At 41.4% G+C, this 17058-nt stretch overlaps 1 protein-coding gene across 2 annotated transcripts in view; it reads left to right on the forward strand.

Moving 5' to 3' along the window:
* Window positions 1-17058, forward strand: part of abca2 (ATP-binding cassette, sub-family A (ABC1), member 2) — a gene marked incomplete at both ends in the record, with an annotated part of 84083 nt that overhangs the window by 47750 nt on the left and 19275 nt on the right. The window contains 12 exons of one of the 2 annotated variants that reach the window (XM_079160512.1): window positions 1218-1368; window positions 1513-1717; window positions 1812-1976; window positions 4140-4320; window positions 4631-4843; window positions 5278-5474; window positions 6146-6323; window positions 8138-8324; window positions 10546-10666; window positions 10855-11145; window positions 13445-13666; window positions 15579-15681. In XM_079160512.1, the coding sequence (XP_079016638.1) occupies window positions 1218-1368; window positions 1513-1717; window positions 1812-1976; window positions 4140-4320; window positions 4631-4843; window positions 5278-5474; window positions 6146-6323; window positions 8138-8324; window positions 10546-10666; window positions 10855-11145; window positions 13445-13666; window positions 15579-15681 (2214 nt within the window). The remainder of the gene's footprint in view (window positions 1-1217; window positions 1369-1512; window positions 1718-1811; window positions 1977-4139; window positions 4321-4630; window positions 4844-5277; window positions 5475-6145; window positions 6324-8137; window positions 8325-10545; window positions 10667-10854; window positions 11146-13444; window positions 13667-15578; window positions 15682-17058) is intronic. The other variant, XM_079160513.1, reaches the window with a different exon arrangement.

Below are 17058 nucleotides of genomic sequence, written 5' to 3' on the forward strand. Positions count from 1 at the left end.
TTGGCCCCGATCAGACAGACGCATTGCTACAGGCTTGAAAACACCGTGATAAATCTCATCGGTCAAACAGCGTGCGCCTTTGGAGAGGACTGCGTGTGCAAGAGGGCAATCAATTGTGATTGATGAAAACTTAGCTGGCTCTTAACTTAACTTAAATGACAGAGTTCATCGTAATTAAATACCACTAATAGCAACCTTATGTCTGCATTGGCCATTGTCCCACTGTTCCTACCAAATCTACTGGCATCAAAACAGGAAGGTAGAGGTAAAGTAGTAAAGCCTGCCTCATGCTTGATTTGATTGTCTGCCTGGGCCTATAGGGTAACATTGACGAGCGCTGTAACTTAGAATATTTTATGCACGTCTAAAAACACTTGAAAAAAACGTGAAGTGCAGCAGAAGAGAGGAGCGCATGCCGGGCGTATGAACCGTTGGAGGACAATGGTTTTGCTGGCAACGCATTTCTAGCAGGCATCTCTGTCTGATCGGGCTGAAGGAAACTGTCACCACGGTCTAAATGCTCCAACACACACACACACACACACACACACTCATACACAAGATCAAGAAAGCAACATTCTTGTATCACCGATACAGCTAAGATAGTAGGGGTGAGGGGAGGGATTTTATCACTGAACTGCTGCATGTGTGCATGCACTTACACTATGTCAATGTCAATGGGACAGGATTAAGTCGAGGTCTCCCTCACTTTAGCAGCGCTCAGAGCCCAACACGCAATCACTGTAATGTCAAAATGTACTTCAATGTAAGTAGTTATGCAGCCCAGTGCAGTGTAGGCGGCTGGATCGATTTAATATAGAAGCGTTTCCGTTCCGTCAGAAACACATGAGACGCGTCTGAAATGCCTTGTTGTATACAAGCCATTTAATTATTATGACAATAATCATATTATTATTAAAATTATCATTAAATGTAACTAATTGTGATTTTAAGCAGGGTTAGTACATATATATACCTTTGTAATTCATTTTTTCACAACCATTACTATTGATAGGATGATAAACTGTTTGATCACAGGCTGTTAGATCTAGGTTGATATAAATGTAAATAAATAAAGGAAATTGTATTTTGTTTTTTTAATGCTGTTCGAACATTTTGACTAGGAATCAGTAGACGGACTCCCACTATGTGTATATGTGATTTCATGAAACTGTTAAATGATGAAGAAGCCCATGTAACTTCCCTTTGTTTTCCAGTTTTTTGGTGTCAGTTATCTACTCCAAAGCCAAGCTGGCTTCAGCTTGTGGAGGAATCATCTACTTCCTCAGCTACGTGCCCTACATGTATGTGGCCATTAGGGAGGAGGTAGCCCATGATAAGATCACTGCTTTTGAGAAGTGCATCGCTGTAAGGCCCTTTCTCTTTTTTCCCACCTTTTCTTTTTAATCTAACTAAATTTGGGGTCTGTTTGTAAAATGTGCTCCTTGTGTTGTCACTGTGAGGTATTACTTAAACAATCCAGATGAATCTTGTTTCTCCTCTCTTCTCCAGTCTCTGATGTCCACCACAGCATTCGGCCTGGGCTCCAAGTATTTCGCACTGTATGAGGTAGCAGGTGTTGGCATCCAGTGGAGGACCATCAGCCAGTCACCGGTAGAAGGCGATGACTTTAACCTGGGTCTGTCCATGATGATGCTCATCATCGATGCCGCTGTATATGGTGTGCTCACTTGGTACATAGAGGCTGTGCATCCAGGTATGAAATCATTGCCCTGTGAATCCTCACCATCCTGGTGTTTAACATATCTTTTCAGATGGATTATATCAAATGTGTTTTCCCTCTCTTATAGGAATGTATGGGCTTCCCCGTCCGTGGTACTTCCCGTTACAGAGGTCCTATTGGTCAGGCAGTGGGCGTGTCGAGACCTGGGATTGGCCGTGGTGTGCAGGCGGGACTGCCAGGCTCAGTGTGATGGAGGAAGATCAGGCTTGTGCTATGGACCAGCGGAGATCTGGTACAGACAAATGATTGTTTGGGGCTGACCAGGATGGCTGGAGGGCGAGATTGTCTTGTTCTATAGATTCACTTAACCAAGTCCAACTTTAACACTTGTGATGTGATCGACACTCTCTTCTGACTTTAATTCCCATGTAACTTCTGAAAACAAATTGATTTAATATCAATTTAATACATGCCTCTTTATGACCTACAAAAATAAACAAGCCCATCAGCGAGATTGGCTTTTTCTATTTAGTTTCTCTTAATGCTGGTCAGTGGTGCCACTGGGTCGGATTCTCGCTAATTCAGATAAAATCATGTAGGTTCACCAGGAACACTTCAGACCGGCGGCAACCCAGTCGCGAGAAAATATTGGCATTGAATGTTTCTGCAAACCACTGAATATGTTGAGTATTGACGTTTCTGAAGCCAAAGAACGTTTCATAAATATGTTTTCATATCAGCCTCGTAAAGGAAAGGCACAATGCCACCTGGTTAACATTGTAAAACGATTGGTTAGGTTAAGGCAAGAAAACTACTGGGTTAAGATAAGAAAAAAACTGGTTGGTGTTAAAATAAAACGCACCATTGTTACCTAACAACGTAACTACTGCAGTGGCGGGCCGTGCATTTTATACCTGGGCCTTCAGTGCTGTCCTACTACAGTTGAACCACCTCCAAATAACCTCATTATGACGCCACAGCTACGGGTTATTTGTTTCGTGTAAACACCTCATATTCACATAACACTGCAACATTTGACAAGTGAAATAACATGTTACATGAAGCGCAACACCTACAAAAACACTAACTGCAGAGTGCAGATACATGAATACGTGCAAAACTATAACGGATGCAGGTCTATCACTATGACGCAGCATGACGGGATGCTGCATCATTAACGGACAATGCATATAGTTAAAATCAATTCAGCAAAAAATATTATTCACATCAGAGGGAACAATATTAACCATATCATAAAAACAACACAATAGAAAAATTAACTCAATAGAAACGCTACTGCAGATGTAAAACAAAAGCAGTTCACTTACCAAAGCTGCTGTTCACTATTTAAAGACAAAGTCCATCCTCCTTTCTTTGATTATAAAGAGTTTAATCTCACGGTTGTACAGAACATCGGTGCGGTTCAGTTCCAGTAAGAAGTCCTTCTGGATTCATGGACGCCAGAGATGACAGTCGAGCCTCCCCAGTTGTATTTCTTGAATACGTTTTAATGCGTTTGAGGCTGAAAATGTCCGCTCCACAGAGGCAGCAGATATTGGGATTGTCACCGCCCAACATGTCACGCTAGCCCACTGACCAATCAAGCCGCACGTTAATGCTGACATAATCTGGCTCTGACATGTCAAAGAATACGCCCAACATGTCAAACTAAAGATCTGATTGGTTGAAGACTATAACAATCAACAATATCGTCACCATTCACTGAAACTGCAAAGGGATTCACTTGTGAGTCTGCAGGCCTCTGGGCAGATTTTTTTAGCATAGGGGCGAAATCTGATTGGATAAAAAAAGCTCTACTTAAAACAAGCGCAACTGAGGAAGACAGTAGCTATGCAATGAGATAATAAGCCAATGGGAAAATATTTAGAATACATGTCGTGTATTTATGAAAAATTATTAAATGATAAAATAGCTATAACTTTGTGATTCTGTCTAGGCTATCTAGGCTAGACTATCCTAAGCGGACTTTCTAACACAACGTTACGTAACAATCTTAACAGCCTTATGTAAATGGACATAATGTAAAACTACGTTACGTTAAAAGTATAAAGTCAACATTTACTTTTGGTTGTCACACGTACATGAACAGCGGTCTCCTAGGTGAAAGTTGTGTTTGATTGACCCATCCACCACCCCTCCTGCTCTTTCTTGCTTGTTCTAGTCATCATTTTACCATGTAACTTTCAACATCGCTCGTACTATGTCATTTGCTCTGACTGAATGCAAAAAAAACAGGACCTGGTGGGGCAGACTGCCAGACCCCGAGGCAGTAAAATGAGAGGTTTTGTTAAAGGACTCTGCTGCTCAGAAACATTGCTGCTTTTGTACACATGAACCGCTAAAAATCAACATGTAGTTAAAGTTCCTCGTAGTAGCTTTAAGAAGCCCCATCTTTTTGCACCACTTATTTCTCCATCTTTTGTTGTAACCCCAGAGGAGATGCGGGGCATAGAGGAGGAGCCGAGTCACCTGCCGTTGGTGGTTTGTATAGACAAACTGACCAAGGTGTACAAGACCGGCAGCAAACTGGCCCTCAACAAACTGAGCCTCAACCTCCATGAAAACCAGGTAGTCTCCTTCCTGGGACACAACGGCGCTGGCAAGACCACAACCATGTGAGGGGGACCAGTGTATGTGTGTGCTTGTGCATGTGTGTCAACACTGAAGTCAACACTGAAGATCAGTGTTCAATTGAAATACTGGCTGTAAAAAAAACATGTCATCTAACTTTGATACGACCACCAAACCGAGTTTTTATTTTCCAACTGTGGCACTTTGTAACATACAGTTATTTTAACTATGTTCAATTATGTTGGAGGCTTTAGTGAGAAATATGTTGAGGTGTACAACATACAAATCTTGCTTGAATTGCCTGACTGTTAACCATTGCTATTTCTACTAACTGCCTACTCTGAATCATCATAGGTCCATCCTGACAGGCTTGTTCCCTCCAACCTCTGGATCTGCCACCATATATGGTCATGACATCCGCACGGAGATGGAGCGGATTCGTCAGAACCTGGGCATGTGTCCACAGCACAATGTCCTGTTTGACAAGCTGAGTGTGGAGGAGCACCTGTGGTTCTACTCCAGACTCAAAGGCATGGCTGAAGAAGACATACGCAAGGAGATGGATAAGTGAGTTTAGTTATAAGTAAAGACAATCAAATCAAATAGGCAAGTATACAATGATAACAAAATGCAACCAGACACAACCATAATATCACAATGATTTCAGATCCTTGGGTATGTCTAGTCTTAAAAAAGCACCCTCTTCCCAAGTTTTGAGTATCATTGACCATAACTAAACAGCACTTTGAAAAAGCATCGAAATAGATTCATCATGATTCAGATTAATAAGTGAATGAAAATAGCAGCAGAGTGGTGAGTACGGAATTAATCTTTTGTTGCACTGATATAAGTAGTGCTGTGAAAATGTACATTATACTTAATTAAGTGTGTTGTAGTGCAGATAACTACCAATATAGATACTTTGTCACTGTAGTTCTAGACACTGATATGGAGAGTGAATCATCTCTACAGCATTGAAATGTTTTGCTGTGTGTGTCCAGGATGATTGTTGACCTGGAGTTATCCAACAAGCGCCACAGCTTGGTGCAGACTTTGTCCGGCGGGATGAAGAGGAAGCTATCTGTGGCCATCGCCTTCGTTGGGGGCTCCAGGGCTGTCATCCTGGACGAACCCACAGCGGGGGTGGATCCCTACGCTCGCAGGGCCATCTGGGACCTAATCCTCAAGTACAAACAGGGTGAATGTATTTTCCTGTTACTATCTGTGCAGAAAAACATGTTGGCATTGAATGTTTCTGCAAATCACTGGATATGTTGAATGTGGACGTTTCTAATAACGACTGCCCTTAGCAGACTTTCTAGATAATGTTACTTTGCAAGCGTAAAGTCAACTTTTACTATTGTTACCTAACAAGAGTACATTCAACGTTTACTTTTTGTTTTACAGGGGACACAAACAGTGGTCTCCTGGGTGAAAGTCCTGTGTTTGTTTGACCCATCCATCCTAAAACGATTTCTCATTATTTTACCACATAACTTTCAATAACGCTTGCTGTCGCCTGCTCTGCACATAGCTCACTGTGCTACATTAATTGCTGCAAAAACTTCCACATTCAATGTATCTGTGGTTTGCAGAAACATATGCCAATGTTTTTACCGGCGGCGGGACTGTCACCTCAGGTATCTGCTTTATTTAAGGGTATCATACTATGGTAAATAGTAAATGTTGGTTCAGTGTCATGTTCAATTGCATGATGTAAAAAATACCAACACTACTTGAAATGTAACGATCTGCTATTATGTTCAGTCTTCACATTATGGTTCAGATTCTGTCCTTTTTGATTTCTTGTTTAATGATTAAACCAGCTGCTGTATTTTCATTAAAGTATGTGTTGTACCTCTGCCCTAGGTCGTACAATTCTGTTGTCCACCCACCATATGGATGAAGCAGACCTTCTCGGAGATCGCATTGCCATCATCTCACATGGGAAACTCAAGTGCTGTGGCTCGCCACTGTTCCTGAAGAGCACCTACGGAGATGGATACAAACTGACCCTAGTTAAAAAGCAGAGTGAAGGCAGAGGTGAGTGCGGGTCCTTTGTATGAGTTCTAAATTGCCCTTTATTTTCAGTTTTCCTAACTGTTGCACTCAAAATCATCCACAGATTTACAATCTAATTGATGTTAGAAAATGCAATGACCCTATTTCCATTCCTATAGTCGAGGCATTTCACCCCAAAATGTGGGTCCACCTCACACAAAATTGCAACAAAAACAAACTCAATGGATTTTGTATCACTAATATGTTCTGAATGAGAGACAAAAAGTCCTAAGAAAAAATGCCTAAATATGATCCTAATATAACTTTTTAACCCTATTTCAGTGACGGTACAAGGCTACATTGAAGTGCATGCTAGATTTGACCAAGCTGTATTTTTTACTTGAAGCAGAAAAACCTCACATATAATATATCAGTGGTCTGGTCCTATTCTACCCCGATCTGGTCCTATTCTACACAGATCTGATCCTATTCTACACAGATCTGGTCCTATTCTACACAGATCTGATCCTATTCTACACAGATCTGGTCCTATTCTACACAGATCTGGTCCTATTCTACCCAGATCTGGTCCTATTCTACCCAGATCTGGTCCTATTCTACCCCGATCTGGTCCTATTCTACACAGATCTGGTCCTATTCTACACAGATCTGGTCCTATTCTACCCCGATCTGGTCCTATTCTACCCCGATCTGGTCCTATTCTACACAGATCTGATCCTATTCTACACAGATCTGGTCCTATTCTACACAGATCTGGTCCTATTCTACACAGATCTGGTCCTATTCTACCCAGATCTGGTCCTATTCTACCCCGATCTGGTCCTATTCTACACAGATCTGGTCCTATTCTACACAGATCTGGTCCTATTCTACCCCGATCTGGTCCTATTCTACACAGATCTGGTCCTATTCTACACAGATCTGGTCCTATTCTACACAGATCTGGTCCTATTCTACACAGATCTGGTCCTATTCTACACAGATCTGGTCCTATTCTACACAGATCTGGTCCTATTCTACACAGATCTGGTCCTATTCTACACAGATCTGGTCCTATTCTACACAGATCTGGTCCTATAAGCTGGTCAATAAGCTGTCTACTGCACTCAAACCTTGTTTGTTTTGTTGTATAATTTTTCTACAATTTGGTGAATCATGCAACCTGCATCGTGTAAAGTCCTTCTGCATTAGCTGCTAGCAGCTTCTGTTTGCACTCTAACCATATGTGTATACACAGCAATCACCTGGATGTTTATTGGGAAAGACCTTATTTAAAAGGAGCACCAGTTGTCTTTTATTTGTTAGCAGATTTGTAGATGTTTATCCTTGATGGACATCAGAAATGCCATTTTTACAGGACTGTAAAAGCGAAGTGACAGATTTAATAATGGCTATGAGAAGTGTTGAAAGTGTTGAGGTTGTGTTGAAATTGTTATTGAGAAAACATGCCACATTGACACTCTGCTATATATTAATACACTTTGTTGTACTGGTGGTTGTTTGTGGGATGAAGGTCACCTGTTGGACTCATGAACATTGCTTCATAACTATGTGTGCCAATCATTTGTTAGCTGTTAGGACATAGAACCTGTCTCAGCTTGTTACTAACAGTGTGCACCTCACCTACCATTCTCCCTCAAGTTGATGTTGTGCCTGCAACCTCTTCTCAATTCATCTAGACTGTGACCTGTGTTTTTTTTTTTTATTGATGGCACTGTTTTCTTTGTCTTGTCCTTACTTGTCTCATTCTCCTCTATTTCCCTTTAACTATTCTTTCCTCCCCTGTTCTATCCATCCATCATGTTGTGTGGTTTCCTTTCATTATGCAGGACAGGGCAGCCAGCTGCAGCCTCCTTCGTCTCTGTCTCCATCCTCCTCTCTGTCACCTTGCTCAGAAGCTCGGGTCACCCAGTTTATTCGCCGGTTTGTGGCATCATGTCTGCTGGTGTCTGACTCCAACACTGAGTTGTCCTACGTCCTGCCCTCTGAGGCCGTCAAGAAGGGCTGCTTCGAGAGGCTGTTCCAGGTACACATACACCCAAAAACCTTTGGTCTTGTTTATGGTCTTCTGTTACTGGATAAACAGTGAAAAGTAATGAATATTTTAAACAGAGTAAAAGGACATCTTAAAACTGGCGCATTCACTTCAGCAATATAGAGTATGGTTTGGCATATTGAAGATTTACCAAAACAATGTTGTTCCCAACAAGTCAAGCTGACATGTCTGGTAATTTAATCCCTGAGGACAGGCTGCCATTTGTAGCGAAGGTCTTTAATAAAAAGACTAAAACCTAAAATCAGTCAGCTGTGGGTGGGTTAGTGCAAACTCCCACTGTATAGGCAAACATCTTACAAACCCACGGAACTTTAATATTCTAGTGGGGATACCAAAGTTTCCAAAGATATATACCCCCTGATTTGTTGCATTTCCCTGATCTAAATATGTGCATTTTAAGAACTGAAGAAGCGCTTTGTCAACAATTTTGTGCTCTAGGAAACAATTTAATTACATAACACATTGGTTCTATAGATATCAATAGTAGTGACACAGCAAAAAAGTCACATCCACGAAGCATGCTAAACAAGACGGGGTCTGTGATTTAAGATTTCAAGACGTGTCAGGTGGATTGCTGACATTGCTGCAGACTGAGAAGACAGTCTGTCCCGGGAGAAGTAAGACCCATCCCTCCCTGCAGGGATACAGGGCAGGTAGTGAGCAAGGGACAGTGTCGGTACAATATGGGCTCGGCCTGGAAGATCGGCTCGGGACCCCACGCCTATAGATGACGTCACACTAGTGGTGGGCCATCAGGGCCTGCAAAGCCTTCTCTGCTGGCCTAAACAGAATCACAAAGTTATAGCTATTTTATCAAATAATAATTTTTCTTAAATACATTACAAAAATTTCCCATCATTTTATTTTCTCATTGCATAGCTACTGTGTCCCTCAGTTGCTCTGCTTCCAGTGCAGCTTGTTTTAAGTAGAGCTTTTATCCAATCAGATTTCACCTCTGTGTCTCTAGGTAGAAGAGAGGCCCCAGGCCTGCAGACTCACAAGTGAATCCATGTGCTGTTTAAGTGAATGGGGACGATATTGTTGATTGTCATAGTCTTCAACCAATCAGATCTTTAGTTTGAGATGTTGGGCGTATTCTTTGACGTGCCAGAGCCTTCTAGCTGGCCTACAAGTACGTGATTGGTCAGTGGGCTAGCGTGACATGTTGGGCGGTGACAATCCCAATATCTGCTGCCTCTGTGGAGCGGACATTTTCAGCCTCAAACGCATTAAAACGTATGTACTGAACAACCGTGGGATTAAACTCTTTATTAACAAAGAAAGGAGGATGGACTTTGTCTTTAAATAGAGAACAGCAGCTCTGGTAAGTGAACTGCTTTTGTTTTTACATCTGCAGTAGCTTTAAGATGCTTGTTTATATATTATTATTTGTTCAACTTGTTTTTATGAAGATGGATTTTTGTTTGGTTTTATATGTGATAGGAACTATTGTTAGGTCCAATGTTGCTCTGGGGACATATTTAGCCGGTGCCAGTGTTGCCAACTTTCTCGCTAAATCGGGTGACTTTCCAAACCCTCATGGCGACTTTTTTTGTCAAAAGCTACTTGTTCTGGTGTTGTTAGAGACTTTTCTGGTGTTTTGACTCTGACGTTAAAGCTTGTACGTTCTGCACTGTCGTGAATGAGCAGCGGGTGTTGCCGTGAGCCCCTCCGCCGCCCCAAAGCACTCACAGGCGGTAACTCTCACATAAGCCTCACACTATATAAATATATAGTGTGAAATAAATAGCCAAATAATCAAATCAATAGAACGCTAGCTTGTGATGAAAAATAAATAAGCCTGCTGCTAGTGTAGCCCCTTAGCAACTTTATTAAAACAAAAGTTTAAATTGTAATGCGTCTATAGCTTTAATATTGCCATACTTGATAACTTGATAGTATTTGTTTCAGCAAAGATTATGAGGCTCCTAGAGGTGCTCCTGCCTACCCTGACCCATTTATTGTTATTTATTGTTCAGTAGTATTTTGTGAGGACAGAGAACCTAGTGCTCAGGAGTACTTATGAATAACTCAAATAATAAGAATTGTTCCAGAGGTCAATGTTGCAATTAATCATGACATAAATTACAGGCCATGTTGTCAAGCCCTGTAGTGTTATTGGGGATCTTGGCAAATGAATGAATACACTGTGCAGTCATTTGACGTTCTCATCTGTTGTGTGTGCCTCCAGGCTTTAGAGCAGAGCTTGGACAGCCTGGCTCTGACCAGCTTCGGGGTGATGGACACCACGCTTGAGGAGGTTTTCCTCAAAGTGTCTGAGGAGGACCAGTCCCTGGAGAACAGTGACGCTGGTGAGACCATATTTCTCTCATGTGTCTCCAGATAGCTCAACACATCCACTAAGTTTCTAGCCTTCATAAATGAGTCATGGCTGTCTCAACAATAATAGATTCCTGCAAAGTGTGTACTGCCTGAATTAAAGCTCTGACCTTAGATTTAGACTTTAGAATCTTCTCCTTCTCTCTCTGTCCTTTGGCAGACATGAAGGGTTCCCCAGGGGGCAGCTCAGTGGGGAAGTCCTCAATGGGTTCAGGAGGGCTGGGGGCGCCACAGGGTGAGACTGGACCTTCAGTGGAGAGTGAGAAGCCGGAGGTGGAGCTGAGTAATCTGGTGATGTGCTCCAGGCTGAGTCAGAGCCAGTCCTCCCTGAAATCCTCCTCGTCCATCGGCTCAGTAAGGGGGGATGAAGGGGGACTGTATGCAGACTTCTATGGAGATTACTGCCCACTCTTTGACAACGGCCAAGAGTCTGACTCTGCCAGCCTGAGGGGTAAGACAACAAGATAGCAGATGTGCTGTGTCAGATACTGAGCCTCCAACCAAGGGATGTTGGTTGATACATCACCTTTAATTTGTCAGTGGCATGTACTAGTGATTTAAGAGAATATGCTTAATCAGCAATTTTCTTGTATTTCAAAATTTGTTTGCCAGTTATTCAGACGAAGTATATGTCCTCTACGGATGGCCTCCACTAGTGCCTTGATCTGAATGAATTTGGAGTTGGAATATGTGACTGAAATTAAAACAAAGAAAAATAAATCTTCTCCTGTTCACCAGACAAGTATACATTTTCAGGAGAGTTCCATTTTTCATTGCCCTCTCACGGTTTCCTCCCGTGGTCACAATTCTCCTGTATACCTCCTGATTTATGACAAATTTTCACACGTTTCTCTCTATTTGTTATTACAACCCATTTCTAGCACTGGACAGGGTGTATAAGCCCTATGAATTTAAAAATATGCTGTTTCCTACCAGGCAACAATGCAGCTAAACCAAATGTTTCCACTCATGCACGAGACACTGAAGAGAGCTGCTCGGGCCTCTTCCAAAGTAAGACAAAGAAATACACAACCAAAGAATTCCTGTGTCTTATGGAAAGATTTAAAAGGGGCGTGCATTTTGTAAAATCTGCTGCAACAATAAGTTTATTATTTTGCACAATTAAAAAACACACAAACATAACAGATACATAATATCACAGTGCAGGAAGAGGCAGAAGGCTCACTGGGCTTATTTGAAACCTCCACATGTATAATATTAAAACGTCACTATTATAGAGAACACAAAATGAATATGCATAAGATATGACATAATATTGTTGACAAGTTATGATATATAGTAACAATACATATATAAACATACATTATAAACAACAAAATAGAAAGAAAATGTGATTGTGTCGATGTGTTTGAATGTGCGTGTAACGGATTGAATATGGACCCAATTGCAGCACACAAGATTCCAGGAACCGCTGGCTTTTATTATAAACTTAGGTTCAGACTGATACATCAAAGTCTCCGGCAGAGCAGCAGAAACAGCAGGCAGAATAATCCAGGTCAGGAACAGAAGGCTGCTGATTTTACCGGGAGTCAGACGGGACAGGTAGATCCGGGCCAGGAAGGGTCAACAACAGGAAATCAGTCCGGGATTAAGCGCTGGAAAGTCTGGCATTCAATAGCAAAGAACAATCTGGCAATGTGTGTTTGAGAGGCAGGAGTCTATATACTGGCTTGATTAGTGATCAGAGCCAGGTGAGTGAACAGGTGAAGGGAGTTAGACTGATGAGGAGGGAGTGGCTGACAAGTAGAGTGAGGAGGGTGTGGAGCTGAACTGTGACGAGGGTAAAGCGTGGGCTTGTGTTTGTTCAGGGGATGTTGGTTTATACACCTGCATTAACTCCTAAGCAAGAGTAATGCTACAAGTCCCTATGAGTGAAACAACTCTAGATATAATATAAAACCTAAAACAAGGAATACATGGACAATAAGACATAAAGAAAGCAATTACAAAACAGCAATTCAATTGTATTTTAAGCATCTTTTGAAACATTTTATAGAGGAGTGGCCACCGAGGGAAGTGGCGTGCACAGACTCTAAGGGGCAAAAAATGTTCTCCAGCTCTTGCAGCTCCAGCGTTTCATTTGCGCTTGTCACAGTGTGACTGACTCAACTTGTTGTGCTAGCCTCAGCACATGTTGCTAACTACGTACGGTAGAAGGGCCTGGGCGGAACTCTTGTTTGTGAACTTTGATTCAACATTAGATTCACAGCTTCAGCTATCTTGGAGTCATTGTAGACAATAAACTCAGTTTTGATCAAGCAAAATCCCAGCATAGACTGCATGTCATACTCAAACTCAGAGCAAAGTACGTTGCCCCCCACCTCCTATTGTTGCTTTACTGATGCATAATTCAACCCATCCTGCTGTACTGTCCCCCCCTGCTTCTTCACCACGTTAACCATCTCCAACCACACCTAGACATAAGCAACAGAGCCATCACACAGCGGAAGACACTGATCAACATGTCCCTTTACTACCATCTGGTCGGATATACAGGACTTCAAAATGGAGAAGAGCTCGCTTCAGCAGGACTTTGTCTCTTCTGCAATAGCAGCCCTGAACAACAATACATACTTAGGAATTGGTTAGATAGTGAATTGTCCTGAAAATAATCATTGTGCAATCATGCTATCAAACATTACAGCAGTGGTCATTGCAGACCCACCAGGCAGAGATCTTTTCTAGGTTCATTCATTTGACCATTTCTTCCCCCACCTTTTCACCTCCAGGAGATGCAGAGAACCCCTCGTCCCCAGAGCCAGAGGTCCTGGAGGGGCAGGGCAGCATTAAGTTGGAGGGTTGGTGGTTAAAGCTAAGTCAGTTCCATGGCCTCATCGTCAAGAGGTTCCACTGTGCCAAGAGGAACACCAAGGGCCTCTTTTCTCAGATCCTCCTGCCTGCCTTCTTCGTCTGTGTGGCCATGACCGTGGCCTTATCTGTGCCTGCGATTGGTGAGATTTCACATATTTGGTAAATAGCAGCTTTCTATCCTGCTTCTCAGGACCAAAAAACAGCTGTTTTTCTGTCCTACCAGGCAGATAGACAGTGTATTCCTTTAAAAAGCAGATGAGTGGACACTAGTGTTGCTGAGGTGTATCGTGCTGATGGTTATACTGATTGGGGATCAGTTTCTGTACGGAGCTAACCCTAACCCTATCCCTGATAAGATGGCTGGAATGAAAACAAGCAGGACTTCTGCTCCTGAAGACAGGAATTCAAAAGCACAGATGTAAAGAAGTTACTGTATTCTCTTACAGCTTTTGTTGTCTTGAGTTGGTCTGATATCAATTAGAAGTCTCGTTCTGAAAATATAAGCCAGATCCACGTTGTCAAAATCAGCTAAATATGCAGCCATGACATTGAAAACCTTTTAGATCACACTAACCTAAGCTTTCGTACTCTAACACAACAAAGTCAACACCGGCACTCCTCTCGTCAACTCTCACTCACGTTTCCACCGTTATCTTCCGGCAACAAGTGACATGACACAATAACAAACAGACCACATCAAGTGAAAGTTAAAGAAAAGTGTTTTATTCTCTCTAGCGTTATCTCCATAATGTTGTCTGACACTTATAATACCAATCTGAGCCGGTCAGCTCCAAAAAAAGCACGCTCAGGGAGGAGTTTCCCTGAGCGTTTCCATTACATTACAACCCAACTTGTGGTTAAAGGACGACCTGCTCTACCCCCTGAGCCACAGCCGCCCATCTGGACCAATTTAAAAAAAGTGTTGTCCCCAAAAGTCACTTAGACAGTAGGGCAGATAGGGTCCAGGTTGAAAAATACTGAAGGTAAATAAAAAAGTGGAAAGAAATGTCTGTAGCTTGAAACAAAAAATAATGCGGCACTTTGCTATGCTAGAATTATGGATAAAAAAAGACGTTAACGTCGAACAGGGCTGGCAGATGTTGTCACTTTTTAATGGTAAGACCTAATGATTCATTTAAAACATGTAAAAACTTTAATAAATATAGTGGAGCAAAGAGTACAACATTCCCCTCTGAAATGTAGTGGTGTGGAATTATAAAGTAGAAGAAAAGGAAATACTCAAGTAAAGTACCTCAACATTGTACTTAAGTACAGAAATTGAGTAAATGTCCTTTGTCTTTTTTCCACATTATAGACAAATGGTCTTCTCTTGCTTAGCATTGTTGCCATATTAAGATAATATTTACTTTATTGTGCTGTAGGGAAAGTTATTTTTCCAAAAATGAAACCTGGTGTAATCAAACAGTTGGTTTTGTCATAAGAGTAATACATGTATGATGATTAAATGGTGTATGAGGATGTGATTCAATGAGGGCAGCAGAATAAGCTGAAAACATATAAACATATATCAACTTATTAAGTCTTGGCTAGCATGTTAGCAAACAACAGACACAGAACAACATTAGCATTCATTGTGTCCACCTGATGAATGTACGTAGGTGCGATACTCGCTCTCCCTCCAGCTCTAATTTGATCTCCAGCAACTCCGGAAAACAAATCAAACACTTTGTAGAGCTGAGAGGAACTGCATAGTTTATGATAATTGTTGTGGGTTTGTCACTTTAAATGCTAATTTTCACACTACACATCCAAAGGAATTTGATACATTGTTAATAATAAAAAGTGCAGCTTTGATGAATCCAAGCGTTTAAGCAATAATTAGGAACATAAAATAATGTAATTGTAACTTTCTGGTGCACAGCGCTGTTGCTTAATGTTGAGATATTTGCTCATTTCCTGCAGTGCTCCAAGCTATAAAAACATGCTAGATGATCTTCATTGTTAGTAAATGTTGAGGCTTTGCACTACTTGTAAAATAAAGGAAAGAAGACCAAACAGGTTGGTGATCACTCTGTCTGTCTTGTTTTACAGGAGACTTGCCCCCCCTGATCTTGTCCCCTTCTCAGTACCATAACTACACCCAACCTAGGGGCAACTTCATCCCCTACGCCAACGAAGACAGACCCCAGTACAGGTACGATGACAGACATTTTATTCACAGTGATAGTGCCATTCAAACTGACAGCTCATAAATAAGATGAAGATACATTTAGTTGGTCGTACTTTTTGGGGAAAAGTCATTTCAACATGTCATCAGCTAGATCAGCTAAATGCTAACGTTAGAATGCTAACATGCTCACAATGACAATTCTGACATGCTGATGTCATAATACCCAGTAAAATATTTGCCATCTTACTTTAGCATGTTAGCATGCTGACATCTGCTAATTACCAATAATTGCACTTGAGGCTGCTGGGAATGTCATAATGTATTTGGTCATAAACCAAAGTATTGGAATAATTTAAATAGTGACCTGACGAAAATTCATCTTGAGGGGAACATTAAATTGTGTCCCAAATTTGAATAGCAATCCATTAAATAATTGTTACATAGTCAATCTGGACCAAAGTGGTGGATTTTCAATTGGCAATTCTTAGTTCTTATAACAGCTAACTGAAAGTACTAACTAATAACTGGTGAAAATACTATGATATGCCAAATGCTTTATAAACTGAAAACATGCAAGGCCCAGCTCAAAGCACATGCGAGACAACGGGGTTAACCCCATTCACTTTACTCAGCAAAACACAGGAACTTGACTTGGATCTTGATTTACTTACTGATAATATGTAGCTCAAACGGTTCATCCACTGCTCCATTTACAGTTAAATGCTAACTTTATTGTGCTCTGGTTGGCAGCAATAGTATGCTCAGAGTGCTGCCACACCGTCACTCTCCATCGCTAAGTACACACTACGCACTGAGCTTTATAAAGGGGCTGTGCTACACCTATTACACATTGTACTCTCCGATTGTTAGGGGGGCTCAGAAAGACAAAGGTCTGATGTCCAGATCTGAAGATTTATCATTCGTATAAACGGTGAAAACAAATGTATTCATCCATTTGCTTGGTTTATCATTCATATAGATTTCCATATTGATATTTATTTTCTACCTTTGGCAGGCTCCGTAACGGAGAAACTGTCTAAATCACAAAGCTAAAAAGATGTATTGTATATCCAACAAAGCTAAGCAACTGCCTGATTTGCTTCTTCAAAGTCTGCTGACATGTACAAATAGGATACTTACCAAAGACTGAAGATGGATGACAAGACGATCAACCCCTGGTGGCTGGCTGCAGATAATCAATCCCACCCCCTCCATGTTAGGAGAGATAAACTAAACTAATAACATCAAAGTACACGTCAAATCAGGTTGATTTAGATTAGTTATTTGATGCTAGTAAAATGGAGTTGGTGTTATGATTGACAGCTGCTCTAAGTGAAGTAATCCACGTTGTGTCTAGAGTAGGAACGTCGAGAGGAGATGTAACTTCAACTTTCCATAACA

The sequence above is a fragment of the Pholis gunnellus genome (genome assembly GCF_910591455.1).
Source record: "Pholis gunnellus genome assembly, chromosome: 6".
NCBI classification, from domain to species: domain Eukaryota; kingdom Metazoa; phylum Chordata; class Actinopteri; order Perciformes; family Pholidae; genus Pholis; species Pholis gunnellus.